General features: G+C 52.8%; 1 protein-coding gene across 3 annotated transcripts in view; it reads right to left on the bottom strand.

Annotated features, from left to right (window-relative positions):
* LOC103283920 (patr class I histocompatibility antigen, A-126 alpha chain-like) overlaps positions 1-18,786 on the bottom strand; it is a 64,092-nt gene that overhangs the window by 23,400 nt on the left and 21,906 nt on the right. The window contains exons 1-8 of one of the 3 annotated variants that reach the window (XM_054722699.1): positions 9,078-9,190; positions 8,546-8,815; positions 8,041-8,316; positions 7,174-7,449; positions 6,947-7,054; positions 6,477-6,509; positions 6,296-6,343; positions 5,542-6,143 (exon numbers count right to left, since the gene is read on the bottom strand). The exons of 1 other annotated variant lie outside the window; for it this stretch is intronic. In XM_054722699.1, the coding sequence (XP_054578674.1) occupies positions 6,139-6,143; positions 6,296-6,343; positions 6,477-6,509; positions 6,947-7,054; positions 7,174-7,449; positions 8,041-8,316; positions 8,546-8,815; positions 9,078-9,141 (1,080 nt within the window). In that variant the 5' untranslated portion in view covers positions 9,142-9,190 and the 3' untranslated portion in view covers positions 5,542-6,138. Of the gene's footprint in view, positions 1-5,541; positions 6,144-6,295; positions 6,344-6,476; positions 6,510-6,946; positions 7,055-7,173; positions 7,450-8,040; positions 8,317-8,545; positions 8,816-9,077; positions 9,191-18,786 lie in introns of those variants that run through there. One more of the 3 variants, XM_054722700.1, reaches the window with a different exon arrangement.

An 18,786-nucleotide genomic window follows, 5' to 3' on the forward strand; every position in this document is an offset into this window, starting at 1 on the left:
ATGTCCCCCAACATTCATGCATCTGGACACGTAACCACATGCCGGACTCTGACTCAGGACCAGGTAACGCAGAGAGGCTGGGACTGTGCATGCTGCATTTGGCAAGGGTGGTGGGAGTGGCAGTGATAGTGCAGGTGTCAGGAGCAGCAGAGGTAGCCATCCTAGCCACAGGGCTAGGGTTCAGCATCAGGGTCAGTGGTGTGAGCAGTTACATCTGTGCCCAGCATCAGGGCAGTGGCTCCTGTGTAGGACCCCACCTGGGCTGAATGTGGATCAGTTTCTGGCTGTGTGACCTGAAGCCTGTGGTTTTCCCCTAAATACTATTAGACCCCAGTATCATAGATATACTACTTTATATATAAACTAGAGGCCTGGTGCACAAAATTTGGGCATGGCATTGTGTGGGGGGGGGGGGGGGGGGAGGGTCTCAGCCAGGCCTGCACCCTCTCTAATCTGGGAACCCTCTGGGGATTTATGGAACATCCCTTGCAATCTGGAACTGCTGGCTCCTAAACATTCACCTGCTTGCCTGCCTGATCACTCTTAACCCCTCTGCCAGCCCACCTGATAGCCCCTAACAATCTCTGCCTGCCTGAACACCTCTAACAACCTCTACCTACCTGCCTGATTGCCTCTAACTGCTCCCCTACTAGCCTGATCGCTCCTAACTGCTCCCCTGCCAGCCTGATGGCCCCTAACTGCTCCCCTGCTGGCCTGATTGCCCCTAACTGCTCCCCTGGAGGCCTGATCACCCCTAATCGCCTCTGACTCAGCCCCTGCACTTGGGAGTCAGCGGCAGGCAAACTTCCCTCCCTTTGGCCAGCGGCAGGCAACTGGGACCACAGGCAGCTTCGCCAGGGCCGACCACAGGCACCCAGGACTGAGGGCAGCTTTGCCCTGGCTGGCCGCAGCCAGAGGCACCCAGAAATTCAGGCAGCTTCGCCCAGACCTCCTGCAGGCACCTGAGACCGTGGGCGGCTTCACCTGGGCTGGCCACAGTCACAGGTGCCCAGGACCCTGAGTGGCTATACCCAGGCCCAGCTTTTATCAGGAAGGACGTCTGGAAGATGTCTGGTCTAATTAGCATTTTTCTCTTTTATTAGTGTAGATTAGAATAGCTTGGGATTCCATTGTTTGTTCCAAGAAATATATGTAGGGAACAGCTTCAGAGAGCAAGCCTTCAGAGATGCTATTATTGGGACTCAGGGCCCATGTCCTATCTCTTCCACCTGACTCTACCCCATGGCAGAGAGAATGACTTGTAACTCCCAACATTATATCTCATAACTGGTGATAAATGCCCTCCCTTCTGTTTCTCAGGAAAAATTAAAAGGTTTAAATATGGATTTAAAACCCCTCCCCACCCTGAGCTGTGGCACTGGCCTCAGTGCTTCCCAGGCTGGCTGAGCCCCAGGATTGCTTGTGAGCTTCTTACAAAACCCCCAACCTCTCTCAGACCCAAGACCCAGAGAATCAGGCACAGACCAGAACCACCTGTGTAACAGCCCTGCAGGCGAGGCTGACACACGACACGGGGAGTCCTGGTCTGGGTTCTCGCTGCTCAATGTGGGATCTGAAGACCAGCAGCATCAGCACCTTGGGACAGAGCCGGACTCTCACACTCTGCTCCGGACGTCCTGACCTAACAAGAGGTCCAGGTGGGTCCTGCGCACAGGAACGTCGGGGGCTCCGTGGTCCCTGCGCCTGCTAGACCCGGAGACAGACAGTGCAGTCGGCTCTGGTGTGTGATCTGACCAGATGGCTCAGCACTGGGTCCTGGGTTCAGTCCTTCTTCCTTGGTCTCCTTGTAGCCATCAGTTCCTTGGTGACCTCGTCCGTTCTCAGGGCTTTAAATGTCATTTACCTGTGTCGCCTCCCAAGTCTGTTTCTCCAACCAACATCTCTCCTGATCTCCAGATTCGTCTGTTCAACTGCCAATCCGACGACTCCCGTGTGTTGCTAACAGACACTCCGCTCCAGCATCTCTTAAAATGAAGGCCTGTGATGCCCCTCATAGGCTGCTCCAGAGTCTTCCCATCTCTGCTAATGGGAACTCTGTCTCTCTACTTGGATCCTCTGAGATTTTTGGTGACCTTGACTCCTCTCTCACATGCCCCAGAGTAACCATTAGTCACACTCTGAAGTCCATCTTCAGAGGAACCAGAATCCCAGCACACCCACTCTTTCCACCTCTCCAGCCTGGAGCCCCTCCCAGCCTCCTCCTGCCTCCCCACAGCCCCTCACCTCCCACTGTTCTCAGCTCAGCAGCCGCAGTGATCCTTTAAAGGGGTATCAGGCCGGGCCTCTCCTGCTCTAAACTCTCCTGTGGCTCCCTCCTCACTCAGAGCACTGTCCCTGCCCTTCTTCCATCCTCCAGGCCCAGGAGGTCTGGCCTTGTCTTTATCTCATCTCCATTACTCTCTGCTGCATTCCCACACTGGCCTCCTCCCTCTTAAACCAGACACACTCCTGCGCCAGGCCATTCCCACTGGAGGTGCCACTGCTGGAAAGGACTTCCTTCCAACATCCTCAGGGATAATTCCTCCTGTGCTTCGATGCTTTCCTCAAGCTCCCTTCCCAGTGAGGCCCCCACTGACTGGCCACCCAAATCAAACAGACACGGCCTAGCTGGTGTAGCTCAGTAGATAGTCAGCCTGTGGACTGAAGAGTCCCTGGTTGGATTCTGGTCAACCTCACATGCCTGGGTTGCAGGCTCCATCCACAGCAGGGGACGTGCAGGAGGCAGCCAATCAATTACTTACTCCCATCTTTGATGTTTTTATCTCTCTCTCTCCCTCTCCCTTTCTCTCTGACATCAATAAGATATCCTCTCTAATAAAGAGAGAATATGCTAATTGACCATCACTCTGTCACAAAGATGCTGCACCCACAGCTGAAGCCAAGTTCCCATAAGGAGCCTTAATGAGCAATCAGCAGGGATCTGAGGCAACGCCCTCCCCCGCCCCCATAGGGCTTGATAGGGGACCTCAGGCCACACCGCCTACCCAGCAGGGCTTGATAGGAACCTCAAGGTACACACCCAGTGCTGAGTTGGGGGATCTCAGGCTGCACCCCCCCACCTGGCAGGACTTGGCAGAGGACCTCAAGGTGCGCTTCCCATCTGGTGCTGGGCTAGGGGACCTCAGGCTGCTTCCCCCACCCCAGCACCAGGCTGGGGGACCTCAGGCTGTGCCCCTCACCTGGTGGAGTTTGACAGGGGACCTCAGGCCGTGACCCCCACCCTGACACCAGGCCGGGGGACCTCAGACCGCAACCTCCACCTGGTGGGGCTTGACAGGATACCTCAGGTCATGCCCCCCACCCAGCAGGGCTTAACTGGGGACCTCAAGGTGCACTCCCAGTGCTGGGTTGGGGAAACTCAGGCCGAACCCCCTGCCCAGCAGGGCTTGATGGGAACCTGAGGCTGTGCCCCCCTGCCGGTGGGGCTTGATGGGGGATATGAGGCTGTGCCCCCCTCCCAGTGCTGGGCCGGGGGACCTGAGGCTGTGCCCCTGCCTGGCGGGCTTGACAAGGGTGGGACTGGCAGAGTCTGGATCTAGCCCAATTGGAAGGAGGGCCGGCCACGTCTGTGTCTCATGCGATTTTGAGGCACTAGTGGGTGGGGGACTTGACTCTGGGTCCCGTGGTATGACCCAGACTCTGACAGGAGAAAGGTTTTCATATACATTTTGCTAATTTTCTTTCATCTCTGACACCTCTATTATAGAGAAAGAGCAAATAGCAATATTAAATTATTTCCTCTAATTAATCCCCTTTAAATGTGCACGAATTTCATGAACTGGACCACTAGTGTATGTGTGTGTGTGTGTGTGTGTGTGTGTGTGTGTGTGTATAAACAAACAAACAAAAATAAACACCCATGGTCCGTGTCCTCCACAGCCACACTTGAGATTGCCTTCCCCACGGCGTTTTTTCCCAGAACAGTTACCCCTTGTCACACAGACGCCTTCCTTGTTTGCTCTAATTTTTCATTCACGCTGTTTCTTCCCACACAACATATGTCCCACAGGAAAGCAGCTTTTCTGATTTTCCTTCAATGTTCTCCACATGCAGAAACACTGTCACACATGTTACTCACAACCAATATTGGTTCATGAATGATCAGTGCAGAGCACCTCCCTGTGCTAGAGACACGTCTTCATTAACGTGGCCTCAGACCACAGCTGTCCGGTGGCAGCTACAGCACAGCAGGCTCTCACATGGACATCCGTGCACCTGCTCTTCCCACAGAGCAGCTCTCCCTGAATCTACAGGAGACTCTGCTTCAGAAATCCCAGGGTTCGAACTGCAGCCAGCGCTAGAGGGCAGGGCAGGGAGAGAGGGTGGGCTAACAGGAGCTTATCTACGATGACCAATTACATGACCCCTTCTCCCTGCTAATTCCAGAACCTAGTTGCTTGGAGAGTTTAGGAAAAGATGGAAAGAACAATCAATTCCTGGAAGGAACCAAGAGCAGGATGAGAATGAAAATTCATCTCTCCAGTGCCGGAGCCTGCCGGCATCAGTCGAACAGTACCTGCAAGGGGCGTGAGGATGAGAAATGACAGAGAACAGGATGGGATCGGGAGGATGGAAGCACTTCCCGCTTGCCATCCTGAGTTTATTTTTCTCCACACTTTTATTCAGGGTCAGTTACATTCCATACATTATATCATTCCTATAATGTAAGCGTGATTATACCCCTTTGTTTAAGGTTTCCTACTGACCTTTACAAAAAGCTCCTTATCTTGTCTAAGATCCTAACGGCTATACCTATGCATACACCCCCGACGCCACCTAAAGTCCTTACCATCATATAGTCTAGCCATGCTTCTTGCTGAAGGGTAATTACGCTTATACATTAACTGTGCTTAAAGGTTAACTAAGCTTTAGGGGGCTGAATGTGTGATTACTAACTATTGTGCTTAGGGGTCTCTAAGCCTAAGAGGGGGGCAGGATGTATGACTAACCTTGGGAACAGGCAGGCCACTTTGTGAAACCTGCCCTCTCAGGACTTTGTCAACTGAGGTCGCTCCCGACACTCCAGACCACGGACTCTTGTGTGCAGGGACCCCTGGGCCTTGTGGGCACAATGACAGACAACTCACCTCTGGCTGATGTTGGACAGGGGACACTCAAAAGAAGAAAGAGACCAACACTCACAACAAGAACACAAACAGGCATAGTCCTCTACACAAACAGAGAAACAACAAATACATCCCAGAAGATGAGGGCTGAGGGCAGGACCCAGGCCTGAGCCTAGGCTGACCCGCACACAGGAAGGCCTTGCTGCCCACGGTTTTGGAGATGTTCCTCATGAGGACAGTTTACAAAGCCCGGTGATGTTGGAGTCCCTGTGATGGAAAGTCCTGGTGGGACAAGGTCCTACTGAAGGGAGAAGGACAAAGGAGCAGAGAGGTGACCCAGCTGAAGAGAGACCAGGAACCAACTGGGCACAGCCCTGACCACACTCGGTCCTCACAGCCTCTCCTGTCCCCCCTGCAACAGCCTCAGCACAGCAAACACACAGGACCGGACAAGTTCTCGGTGCTTCCATTTATTTCCTCTCAAATTTTAGGATCTTCTTTTTTAATTTTTTAAAAATATGTTTTTATTGATTTTCCAAGATAGGAAAGAAGAGGGACAGATTGAAACATCAATGATGAGAGAGAATCATCCATAGGCTGCCACTTGCATGACCCGGGTGAGAACTGAGCTGAAATCTGGGCATATGCCCTGAAAGAGAATCCAATCAGCACTTCCTGGTTCCTGGGTGGACACTCAGCCACGGAGGCACACCAGCTGAGCTGTTCTCCTTTAATGAACCCATCACCCCTTCATGGCAAGTAGAGAAGAAGAATGCATATCCAGCCTTATTTCAATCAGGCAGTAAGAAGCTGCAGCTGAGCGCACCAGGAAGTACACACAGGAATGGGGAGGGCCAGCCCCTCCTCTGCTGGACAGGAAGGCTGGGGAGGGGGTGTGGCGGACAGGGGTGGGCCAGCCTCCCACCTCCTCACATTCTGCTGATAGGAACACACACATTCAGAAACCTTTGGCAGAAAGAAATCAGAGGTTCTTGAATCACAAAGTGGGAGCGTGAACAAATCTCCCATCACTCAGTCCCCGACAAGTGTCTCACGCTGTGGAAGAAAATGATGAAGAACAAATGCAGTTCAGTAGCTGTAAGCAGTGACATTCTCAACAGCCCATGCAGGCTCACTATGTCCCAAAGAATCCCCATCACCCGGTCCTCTCCCTTTTGCCCCAACCCCTGCTGTCGTCAGAGTCTCACCTTTAGAAGCCATGAGAGATACATCAGAGCCCTGGGCACTATCGCTGCCTTGGGTAGAAGAAAACAGGACAGGGTCACAGCCCCCAGGGAGGAGACTAAGGGAGGAACTATGGGGGTGAGGTCCCCCATGGGATCCAGTCTGTACTATCACAGGATCTCAGGGGTCACCCTCCATACTCACTGGCAGCTTGAGAATAGCTCCCTCCTTGTCCACCTGTGGGAAGAAAACATCCTGTGAGAAGACAGGGAGGAGGCAGGGCCATGAGGTCCTAAAGGAACTCCTAGTCCTGGAGCCCAGAGAAGTTTCCAGAACTGTGACTACAGACCCAGGGCAGGATCAGGAAACCTGAGGAAACTACACATGAGGGGAGTGTACCAGCCATCCTCCCGGAGGTCTGTCCTCAGCAGGGACCTTCCACCCTGAGCTGGGAGTGCTGGGCACCAGGCCCCCTCACTAGAATCAGCAAGGTGATGAATCTGTCCCTCATGTTCACATGTGTCTTACTGAAGAGTGAGTGTCAGCAAATAGGGCCCCACACTGGGCAACCACACGTGTGGGGATGGTACTTGCCATTAATGAAGCAGAACACACTTCTACCTGGGCTTGCAACCCCCAGTGAGACAAGCCACTCAGCCCCACCCCTTCCCTACCTGAGAGCTTCCTCCTCCTCCACATCACAGCTCCAGTGACCACAGCTCCAAGGATGACCAGGCCCACAATGAGGCCCAGTAGGGGGATGGTGGCCCAAGAAGATGGCTCTGGGAAGGGAAGGGGAGGTGAGGGCCCTGCCCCCCAGGCCTCAGCCCCGACCCCACTGAAGTCCTCCACAGGCCCCTGCTTCCCTGAGACCAGGCTCTGTGCCCACGCCCCTCCTCACCCCATCTCAGGGTCAGGGGCTCGGCCAGCCCCTCGTGCTGCACATGGCACGTGTATCTCTGCTCCTCTCCAGGGGGCACCACCAGGGCCGCCCACTTCTGGAAGGTCCCATCCCCCGCGGGCCGGGTCTCCACAAGCTCCATGTCCTGGGTCTGCTCCTCCCCATCACGCTGCCAGGTCAGGCTGATGTCCGCAGGGTAGAAGCCCCGGGCCCAGCACCTCAGGGTGACCTCGCGGTCAGAGATGGGGTGGTGGGTCACGTGTGTCTTTGGAGGGTCTGAGGAGAAGGGTGAGGAAATTCAGGAACGTGGCATTGTCAGGGGACCCTCCAGCAGCCCTCATGTGACCACCTGAGAGTGGACAGGGCGCCTGGGGAGGGCGAGGGAGCACACAAGCAGCCACCAGCCTGGACACAGCATCTGGGGATGATCTCTAGTCTTTAGAAAGTTCTAGTCAGAGGGACACAGCCCAGGGTGGGAGGCAGGCCTTCGGGGGAGAAACGGATTTCTGGTCCTGTCCTGGGTGGAGGCCAAATGACTCAGAAAAGTCCCTGTCAGACCTCAAATACACTGGGTGAGGGGAGGGAACAGGGCCTGAGAGAGCAAGTCCCCCATGGGTCCCAGAGCCACTGCAGGGTCAATGGGAACCGCTGACCAGTTATTTCAGGCTTGGCCTCCCCTCTAATTGTCCCTCAGTTCTGCACCCCTAAGTGTCCATGAGAGAAGGGTGGGCGTCACTGGATCGGAAAAGCCAGCGGACTCAGTCTCCTGGCCCCAAGGAGGGGTGTTCTGACACTGATCCTGTGTCCTGTCTCTTTGATGAGCCCCAGTCCCAGAGAAGAAGAGGGAGGCCCAAAGGCCCCTGGTACCTGCGCGCTGCAGCTCCTCCTTCCCTTTCTCCAGGAGTCTGCGCAGCCACTCCAGGCACTCCCCCTCCAGGAGGTTCCTTACTCGCTCAGCCTCACCGGCCGCCTCCCACTTGCGCCGGGTGATCTGAGCCGCGGTGTCGGCCGCGGTCCAGGAGCGCAGGTCCTCGTTCAGGGCGAGGTAGTCGGTGCCATCGTAGGCGAACTGGCGATAACCGCGGAGGAGGCGCCCGTCCGGCCCCATGTCACAGCCATACATCTCCTGGAGCGTGTGAGACCCTGACCCGCCCCGAGGTCAGTGCCGCCCACTGAGCCCCGCCCCCTCCCCGCCCGCGGGGATTAAACAGAAACTGAAAGTAAAACCGGGTCCAAGTCCCCGCGGGCTCCTCCCGGGTGTGTGTATGGGGGCGGGGGAGGGTGTTGGGGTGAAACTCTCACTCGGACACTCGGGGCGACCCCGGCCGGTCCGTGGGGACGGGGGTCGGGACCGCCCGGCCCGTGGGCTCACCGTCCTCGCTCTGGTTGTAGTACTCCAGGGCGGTCTGCAGATTCACTCGGAAATTCTGTGCCTTGGCCTTGGAGTTCCGGGTGCTCAGGTCCCAAATGCCCGGGTCCTCCCGCTCCATCCAGGGCGCCCGCGGCTCCGCCCTCTGACTCTCCGAGTCGCTGTCGAACCGCTCGAACTGCGTGTCGTCCACGTAGCTGACTTCCAGGTACCGGGCCTCCCCGCCGCCGGGCCGGGACACGGCGGTGGAGAAAAATCTCAGGGAGTGGGGGCCTGGGGGCCGGAGCGGAGGGCTGACACCGCGACCCTCCTCCCGGCGCGGGTTCGGGTTCGGGGCCGGAGGGGCAGGAGAGGGGAAGGGGCCCGGGAGAGGAAACAGGGGCAGCGGGAGGGAGAAGAGAGGGGTCAGGACGGGTGGGGTCTGGGGTGTGGGCGGAGGGGGGCGGTGGAGACGCCCTTTCCCGGGTCCTGCGCCCCCGCCGGGTCCTCTCGCTCCTCCTCCCCAGAGGCCATTCCCTCTGGACCCCGCACTCACCCGCCCAGGTCTCGGTCAGGGCCAGGGCCCCCCAGAGCAGCAGGAGGCAGGTTGGGGACCCCATGAGCAGCACCCTCCAGGTCTGGAGAGTCTGAGTCCGCAGAGACTTATAACTGGGAACCGAGGTGACCCTGATTGGATTCTCTAGCCCCTGACACCCAATGGGAGTGAGAACTGGGGACCCGTCATGAGTATCCAGGAAGGAGGGCCCCACACAGGTTGTGAGAGGAAGTGAAACTGCAGGGAGGTGGGGACTCCCCAACACAGAGCTTCCTGCTTTGGCCTCCGCCCTGGGGCTGGGACCCAGAGACCAGGCCTGGGACCTGGGACCTTGCCCTGACCCCTCCCCTTGCACGGAGAGCTCCTGTCACACCGTCTCCCTCAGTCCTGCCCAGGGGTGTGTGAGAACCAGGGAGACACCCCAGGCTGGGACCAGCCCTTTCCTCCCCTTCTCCTCCTGGAACCCCTCTCCCTGGAATGGACTCTGCCTCCCACCCTCACCTCTGCCCTGAGCACTTCTAGAGGAAAACTCACCCTGGGAACTTGATGCCAGTGAGCTCCCTGTGAAAGGAGGCGGAGGGACAGGGTTTCCTCTGTAATCCTGGAGGAGTTGGGCCTGAAAAGGCCAGTGAAGGGCTGGGAGGGGGTGGGGGGTGTTGAATGTCAGGAAGCTAATCTGTAAAATGAGTGATTTCAGAGGCTTCATATGCAAAGTGTACAAACAGCCCTGCAGCCAGAGTTACAGAGCTCCTCAATTCTCCTTCCCACACGGTATGTGTGTGACTGGGGACTTGCATTGTGAAGTGACCTGTGTTCCCCAGCCCTGAGTTTGTCCCTGTGAGTCCCCCACACCCACCTACAATTTGACACTTGTTACTGCCTTAAAATTAATAACTGCTGGTCATCAAGTTGCATCATAAAAAGTGAAAAGGGAAGACACAGAGTCGGAGGACAGATGTGGCACACACATCCTCAACCAAGGCTAATTTACAGAATATACGAAAATTGCTCAAATCCATGAGTGCAAGACAGACTACTTAATAGTTCTAATGCTTCCAATTTGCCAGAAGGCAGGGGAGCACTGGGGTACACAGTTCATACCATAAAGTAATAGGGAGAGAGCCACCCCCCAGGGCACAGAGCACTCCTAGACAAACACTTTGAGAGATGGATGCTTAGTGCACCAGCATACATGTAGAAGAGCACTTACAGCAGCATTGTTTATCATTTCCACACCCTGAAAAGAAACCAAGTGACCACGACAAGGGGAAGGAATAATATAAAGTGTGAGTCACTTATTCAATGTTGTGTTACACAACAACACAGACTAGCGCTTCAGATCCATATAATGACTTGTCAAGCATACTGCTGAGCGAAAACACAGCCTCAAGCCCTAGCTGGTTTCACTCAGTGGATACAGCGTCGGCCCGCAGAAGGGTCCCGGGTGCGACTCCAATCAAGGGCACATGCCCGGGTTGTAGGATCGGTCCCCAGTAGGGAGCGTGCAGGAGGCAGCAGATCAATGATTCTCTCTCATCATTGAGGTTTCTGTCTCTCTCCCTCTCCCTTCTTCTCTGAAATCAATAGAAATATGTTTAAAAAATAAATAAAACACAGCCCCAAAAGTGTGTATGTAGCGTCCTTTTATTGGTATGAGACATTCAAAATTTACGTAAAACTCAAGATAATCCGTATTGCTTGGAGACGCACCCATCAAGGTAAAAAGTAGAGAAAAGCTTGCACATGACGACTAGGAAATCAGGTGGGCAGGAGGCCTTTACTCTGGGAGGGCTGTGGTGCTAGGACACTGTGACCCGCAGACAGGAGGCCAGCTCCTCCAGGCTGTCCCCTGCTCCTTGTCTAGCCTGTCTTCCCAGCTGCTGGTCTGACCGACCAACAGCAGCCGGCCCCTGGCTGAAGCCCACAGGACTGGGAGCCGATGGTGGTGAAAGTTCCCACAGTCGCATCTCAGCAGCCAGCACAAGCAGTTCCTCACATGCCCCCACAGGCGTGGGCCCAGCCGGTGCTGTAGCCCGTGGGTGGCTGTCTCTCTGGTCCTCCAGCTCTACATCCACACCTTCCTCACCTCCCCAACTCCCCTCCCATTCTGTCAGCTCTCAGGTCAGTAGTACCCCCACATCCCTGTAAGGCTTGTAATGGCTGTTTTCCTGTTTGAACTCTGATGGAGACTTGCCACTTTAGGTTTGACTTTGGATAAGAAAAACAAACAAACAAACAACTTGATTAAGTGCTTAGGGATGAAGAGATCTGCTACCATTTACTAGAGGCTCCAACGCTTTAAGACAGACAGCTGTGTCTACTGTGGAGGAAATTATGAACTTGGCCATCAGACAAACTGGCTTCATCAATTAATAGCCATGTCATCCTTCTTTATTCTTATTTATTCTCTCAGAGCCTCATTGCCTCTCTATAAAGTGTGAAATTGATCATGCCTTCCTCATATGATTGTTTTAGGATTAAGTAACATAATTCATTTAGTATTTAGATGGTGCCTGGCACAACGTTGAAAACAAAAACTACTATCAGATTTCTTTTGTCAGATCTGAAAGTTTCTGGGCATATTACAAAAATAATTTAAAAATCTATGCTTAACCTATGAATGCTAGATTAAAAAATTACTAGAAGATCTTTAAAAATGAAGAGTGAACACTGATACGGGAATTCCTGGCCAGGAGGCTCAGTTTGTTGCAGCATCGTCCCGTGCACCAAAAGGCTGCAGGTTTGTTTCCTGGTTAGGCACATGCCTGGGTTGCAGGTTCCCTCCCTGGTTGGGCTTGTACCGGATCGAAGTTTCTCCTTCACGTGGATGTTTCTCTCTTTCTCTCCCTCTGTTTCAGTAATCATATCATTGGGTGAGGATTAAAAAAAACTACTGAGAGGGGACTGAGGAAAACCCATGCAGACAGAGAGACAGAGTGAAAACGCAGAGCAAACTGAGCACCGAAGCCACTGGCTGGGACCTGGAAATGTGATTGAATAGCATGCTGGGAGGCAGGGCTCCATGGAGGATGGGGTGCAAACAGGCAGGTGAGTATTTGGGTGCCCCCATTGAAGCCAGAGTCCCAAAGGGATGCCCACAGAGAGGAAAAGTAGGGCACCTTGCTGGTCTCTACCTTTCCCCTAAATAAAATGAGAAACAACAAAATAACTCCTTAAGAGTGTGTAATAGAAGCCAGCTCCCACACCAGTTTGGAGATCAAACTCACCCTATCTGCATGGCCCCCAAATCCCAAGCCAAGAAGGTGAAGTCCCACCAGGCTGGTAGGAGCCCATCCCCCATGTACCCACCAAGGCAAACATAAACCCTTTTAGAGAAACCACCAACAATCTAGGCGTCAGAGCATTCCTACAGATGATGTTCCAAGAACTCTGGATTCCCAATCCAAATATTTTTAAAAATAAAAAGGAAACCAGGCCCAACAAGTAAGAGCTAGCTGAGATAACCTGCTGAGGAGTCAGGCCTGCAGAGGTTTCAGAAATTGAAGTTAGTGTTTCTAGAACATGCATGTTTTACATTTTTGAAGAAAGAAATTAGCAAATCAGAATTATGCCTAAAGAAGAGACCATCCACTGACATGGTAGATTTAAACAGAAGCGTATTGTGGAGCTCCAGTAGCGCAATCGGTTAGCGCGCGGTACTTATAAAAAGAAGCGTATTGTACACCCACTCACTGAACACACATGAAACAATGAAAATCATATTCAGTGAATGTTTTGAGCAGCAGGTTGGGTCAAGCAGAGCACTGGTGTACTGGAAGCAGCTGAAGAACTACACAGACTGCACTCCTGAGAGACAAATAAATAGGAAATATCACAGACAGGTTAACAAAACAAAACGGAAAGATCCAACATTGAAGTTCCAGAAGGAGGAAAAGGGAATGAGGTAGAAGGTATTCGCTAAGAATTTTCCAAAAGTGACCTGATCTGATGTGATATTCCAGGGATCCCGGAAGCCCGATGAGCATCAAATCCTACCTAATAAAAGGGTAATATGCAAATTGACCATACCTTCGCTACACCCACCAGCCACGCCCACCAGCCATGCCCACCAGCCCATCAGAGCGAGTATGCAAATAAACCCAACCAAGATGGCTACAGCACAGAGAGCAAGGTTTCCCAGGTAACGGAGGAAGCCAAGCTTTCTGCCTGCCCTTGCTGGCCCAGGCCTCCACTTAAGGCTACAAAGTTTCAATTATAGAAGGTGAATTTACCCCAACAGAAATGGCTGCCTGCCAGAGCAGGAGGCTTGGCTCCACTCCAGGCTACAAAGTTTCAATTGTAGAAGGTAAATAAATTCCAGATACCAGAGCCTCTGCTTGGGTCGCCGGGGAGCGTGGCTGGCCTGCAAACCACCACAGGCCCCTCGCTCAGGCCGCCCCACACCCCAAGGGAACCTCCATCCTGATCCAGGACACCCTTCAGAGCAAACCAGCTGGCCCCCACCCATGCACCAGGCCTCTATCCTATCTAATAAAAGAGTAATATGCAGATTGACCATCACTCTAATACACAATATGGCTGCCCCCATGTGGTCAAAGATCCTGCCCCCATGTGGACACAAGATGGCCACCACAAGATGGCCAGCAGGGGCAGACATTTGGGAGGCACCAGGCCTGCAAGGGAGGGAAGTTGGAGGCAATCAACCCTGCAGGGGAGGGCAGTTAGGGGTGACCAGGCTGGCAGAGGAGGGAAGTTGGGGGCAAACAGGCTGGCAGGAGAGCAGATAGGCATCAATCAGGCTGGCAGTGGAGTGGTTAGGGGGTGATCAGGCTGGCAGGCAGAAGCGGTTGGGGGCAATCAGGAAGGCAGGCAGGCGAGCAGTTGGGAGCCAGTAGTCGGACATCCCTCGAGGGGTCCCAAATTGGAGAGGGTGCAGGCTGGGCTGAGGGACATGCCCCCTCCGTGCACGAATTTCGTGCACCAGGCCTCTAGTAAAATAAATACAAAGAAATCCTCACCAAGACACATCATAATAAAATTTCACATTATCAAACATAAAGAGTCGCTCTTAAAAACAGCAAGAGAAAAGATAGATTACCTGCAAAGAACTACACAGACTGAGAACAACTGCTCCACATCATGATTCCTGGGAAGAAACAGTTCCCACAGACCAGCCAGCCGCCCTCATTCTTCTCTGGCGACCGACCAGACTGGCCTGCAGTGAGCCCAGGTGAGCCTCTGCACACACCACAGGGATGACATGCAAATGGCTTATCTCAGGTGAGCGAGATCATGTCCAGCTGGATGTCTTCCCAGAAGTCTGACCTAAAGGATTCTACCATCCCAATCCCTTGCCCTCTGGCTTTCCCTTAGGCTTGGCCAATGAGGACCCCACAAGGACCTGGAGGGAGGGAGGGAAGAGAGTAAGGTCAGCATTGATAGAGTCATAGGCTACATAATGACGTATCTGTCAATCAGGGACCTCATATACAAAGGAGGTCCCATAGCTTACAATGGAGCTGAAACATTCCTATTGCCTAGGGACGTTGTAGCTGCCATCGGGTCATAGGACCACATGTTACTCATGTGTTTGGGGGGGGGGGGATGCTGGTGGAAACAACCTCCTGGGCTGCCAGAGGCATAAAAGTATGGTACATGCCATTACATACAGTACATAGTACTTGACAATGGATGACTATACTACTGGTTTATGTATTTATTGTACTACATATTTCACTGTTATTTTACTTAAATTACTTTTATTGTTGAAAGTATTACAGATGTTCCCCTTGTTTTCTTTTCCAATTGACCTCCTCTTCCCTGAACCCGACCCTCCCAGGCCTTCACCACTCTATAGTCTGAGTCCATGGGCTATGCATATAAGTTCCCCCATAATCACTCCCTATCATCCCCCCACCCCCACCTTCCCACTGTCACTGTTTTTTTAGAGTCTACTCTTTCTACTCATGAAAAAACGTTTGCTGTAGAATGTTATGCTGGCAGCAGCCTCATACATCTCATGGCTATTGTCTCCCTTGATGGCATCATTCTCTCTTGTGCTTGATTTAATCCTGTGTTGTTTTTGTGCAGTAACATGTGGTACAGTATGTAGCCTAGGAGCCAAAGGCTCCACCATACGGCCTAGGTGTGCAGTTGCTTTACCATCTCGGTTTGTGTAAGTGCCCTCTGCGATGTGGAGGAAACTGACAAGCGACACGTTTCTCAGGACGGTGTTCCCCTGGGCTCCCTGTGGGGTCACCTGGGGCTGGCTGCACCCTGAGGTGCCAGTTCCTCACAAGGAGGCCTTCTCTCCAGGACTCTCTCCTGCAGCGTCCCCATTACTACTTCCTCCCTCTGTCCCCGATTCAGGGGCAGTAACTGCTCTGCTGCTAAAGCTCTGGGTTACTTCCTGCGTGCTCTCTGCTGGGTCCCTACACCTCCCCCACACGTTAGTAAAGAACCCCTCTGTGAATTACCCTAACTTGGGCACCCCACCTGCTTCCTGTGGGGACCCTGCCCCAAACTCTTTCCAGCTTGTCCAGGGCTCTGTGGGAATTCTCAGAGAGCAAGAGCACACATCTGCTTGCTTTAATTCTCTTACCAAGGCTGTGCTCAGGGGAGAGATGTCCGGTAAAGGATGGGGTAGTCCCAGTGTGAAACAACCCTATGTCTATGGTTCCCTTAGGTTTGCTGCATGACCTTGGGGCAAGTGTGAGGAACGACTGGGAGTGTTTCACGGGACCCAGGGAGGCCAGGGTGGCCCTGAGCAGCTAACTTTATATCCCTCAAGGGGACATGTGCCATGTGCCTATGAGGGAAACCACTTTTACAAACGACCTCAAATTCCCTTCTCTCCTCATCTCTACCGGAGCCTGCTGTCATGTTCATGCAGGAAGTCTCATTACTCAAAGTTGTTCAAAGCAAATGTCACCTTTTCCCTTTAGTTTCTACTCTTCTCCTGGTGAAATTGCAAAGGTACCTGCTGTAAGGACAGGAAAAAGGCCTTCTTTTTCTTTGAGGTGGCCTTCCACAACTTATGAGAAGCACCTGGTAATTAAACCCCAAGTTTTTAGCTCCTCTGATTCAAACAGCTCAGCAGGACCAAGATAAGCTACTCTCCAGGCTCCATTCTTGCACGCCCCTCCTCCATCTACCTACTGTTGTCACAACTCAGGGAAAATTAGCACCAAGGAGTCTCTAGTTAGAAAATTCCCTTCCCCTGTCCCCTTCAAACAAGCCTCACTTGAACTCTTCATAACCTTTGCTCTAAGCTGTAGAGGCTTGGGGCAAAATACTGATGAGACACCCCCTTAGGACATCTGCCAGACTGTCTCCTGGGAAGCAAACAAAATAACTTTTCAAGACAACCCCAGATATCTGCTCATCCTCAATAGAATTCCCCTCCCTTCACTGTCGCTTAGCAAAAAGCCTCTGCTTTATAAGAGCAGGCAATCCTTTATTTCCTGCCTGTGTTGACTAGCAATACACAGGCCCTTTCCTCCCTTGGAAAGTAAACTAAATTTCCTCCCGGCCTCTCTCTTCTCTCAATTGTGAATTCTTCCACAGCCCACATCACTGGCCAAACCCTCACACCTTCCTCAGTGGATACTTTATTCTGTGCCTGTTCCATGAGGAGCTCCAGTCCCTGACTGCTGCAGCTGCCCCAACAAGGAGCTCCCAGCATCCAGGGCTGGAGCTGCGGCTCTGCCCCGCCCTCTAGTGGCAGAGACGTGCCAGAGCAGCGGCTGCTCTGCCTTTCAGCTGCAGAGGCTCCCAGTGAGGAAAGGCTCAGCCCTGGGGATTTCCCAGTAGGGCTCTGCTAGACTTCTTGCTTGATGCAGCTTTCTTGCCAGAAGAGGACAACTTTAATGGGCAGCAGCCGTCTTGGACCCTCGTTTAATTCAATGTAGCACATCCTGCTGCACAGAACACGCCACGTTGGAGTAACAGTTATGGGACCGGCCCCTTGCCATGAGCCTCCCCTTCAGCACACTGGAGGAGGGATTGCTGGGTATGGGAGAGGTGTGGCAGGGCCAGATCCCCATCTTCACCACCGCCTCTGTCTCTATCCTCCTCTCACACTGTGTCCTGATGGGAAATGTATCAGTCAGAGAAGGAGAAAAAATGAGAGGGAGAGAGAGAGAGAGAGAGAGAGAGAGAGAGAGAGAGAGAGAGAGAGAGAGGAATTCAACCTTCCTTGGCCTTTCTGCTCTATTCAGGCTCTCAGCGGGTTGGATGGTGCCCACCCAGCCAGGCAGGGCCATCTGCTTTGCTCAGTCCACCAAGCCAAATGCTTGTCTCTCCTGGAAACATCCCCACAGACACCCAGAAAGAACGTTTCACCAGATTACTTGGGCGTCCCATGGCCCAGGCAAGTTGACATACCAAGTTAACCAGTACTGGGGAAAGTTATTTAAAAGACTAAGTAACAGGGCAAAGGCAAATAACATGTTAGCCTAATAATGAGAGGAGGTAACTGGTAGCAAAAGAAAGTCTTGCAGATGCTCTAAGATGAAGAATTCCCAATTGCTGTCCCCACATGTTCCCTAGAAGAAAGCTGCCACCCACAGTCCAGGATGAAGCCAGAGGGAGCTTGGGAGGCTGAGCATCTCTCCCCCTGCTGTTCGGAGGCGAGGCTGGGACCCCCCAGGGGAGGGCAGAGCAGTGCACAGAGCATCCTGAGGGGAGGACCTGACCGATGCCCAGCTGAGGGGGAGTTCTAGGAATGAAAAGGTGACTTATGAGAACAGTAAATATAAATATTGTGCAGCATCCCCAACTCTATTCATTTTTATTTTAATGTCATACTATTTGTGATGACAGATTTTACCTACAAAACACTGAAGGTGGAAGGAAAAGCTACCTGGAAGTTTCAATTCATTCCTGGGGCTCAAGAGCAGAAAGTGGTGATGCCCATATTCTAAAGGGAATTTTTTGTTTCCCCTTTGAAATATGACCAGGTCCCATAGCTGTTACTCCAAAGGCTTCTGCCCTGACTTCACGTTAGAACAAAGAGCATTTTCAAACATGAAACCAGAATGAAGGAGGGGTGGTGGGGCTGGGCATTTGAGTTTTTCAGAAGCTCCCCCAGTGAGGGTGTAGCCAGGATGGAGAACCCCTGTGTCAGCACGTAGCACTCCAGCCATCGTGGGATGAAATCACGGGTGGAGAGATATCTAAGTGTACAGGTCTGCCCAGCATGTAGTCCTTACAACTTTCTTTCCACCTCACCTCTGGAGAAAGTGCTTGAAAACTGATGTGGTCTGCTCCGCCCTCTAGTGGTGGTCAGGTTGCAGAACACCTTCAAAGAGGGAATTACTAGGGAAAAGCTCTCCAGAATGGTGCTGGAGGCCAGCCTGTAAAATAACCTGAGCTCTACACACCCAGTTGTTTTCTCAGCCTTCTTCTGCTGCTTTCTAGGACAGGTTTGTGAACCTTTATGACAAGGGTCTGTAGTCACATTCAGCAGGAGGGCTTCCCAGGAAGGGAGTCAGTGTGTTTAAGAACAGATTGCTCGCCACACTAAATGTTAGGGTGCCAGCAGCACCCCGTAGGCCACTCTAGATGTTTTCTGCCTCTGGTATCCCAAGTGTTTGCCCATATGTATGGGACACCTGTGCAGAGCAAGCTTGGCAAGGCTCTGGGTATTAAAGTCCCTCAGGGTAAATCCTATATAATAAAAGCCTAACATGCAAATTGACCTAAGAGAAGAACATCTGGTGGAAAAACTGGTCGCTATGATGCACAC

The sequence above is a fragment of the Eptesicus fuscus genome, chromosome 10, assembly GCF_027574615.1.
Source record: "Eptesicus fuscus isolate TK198812 chromosome 10, DD_ASM_mEF_20220401, whole genome shotgun sequence".
NCBI classification, from domain to species: Eukaryota; Metazoa; Chordata; class Mammalia; order Chiroptera; family Vespertilionidae; genus Eptesicus; species Eptesicus fuscus.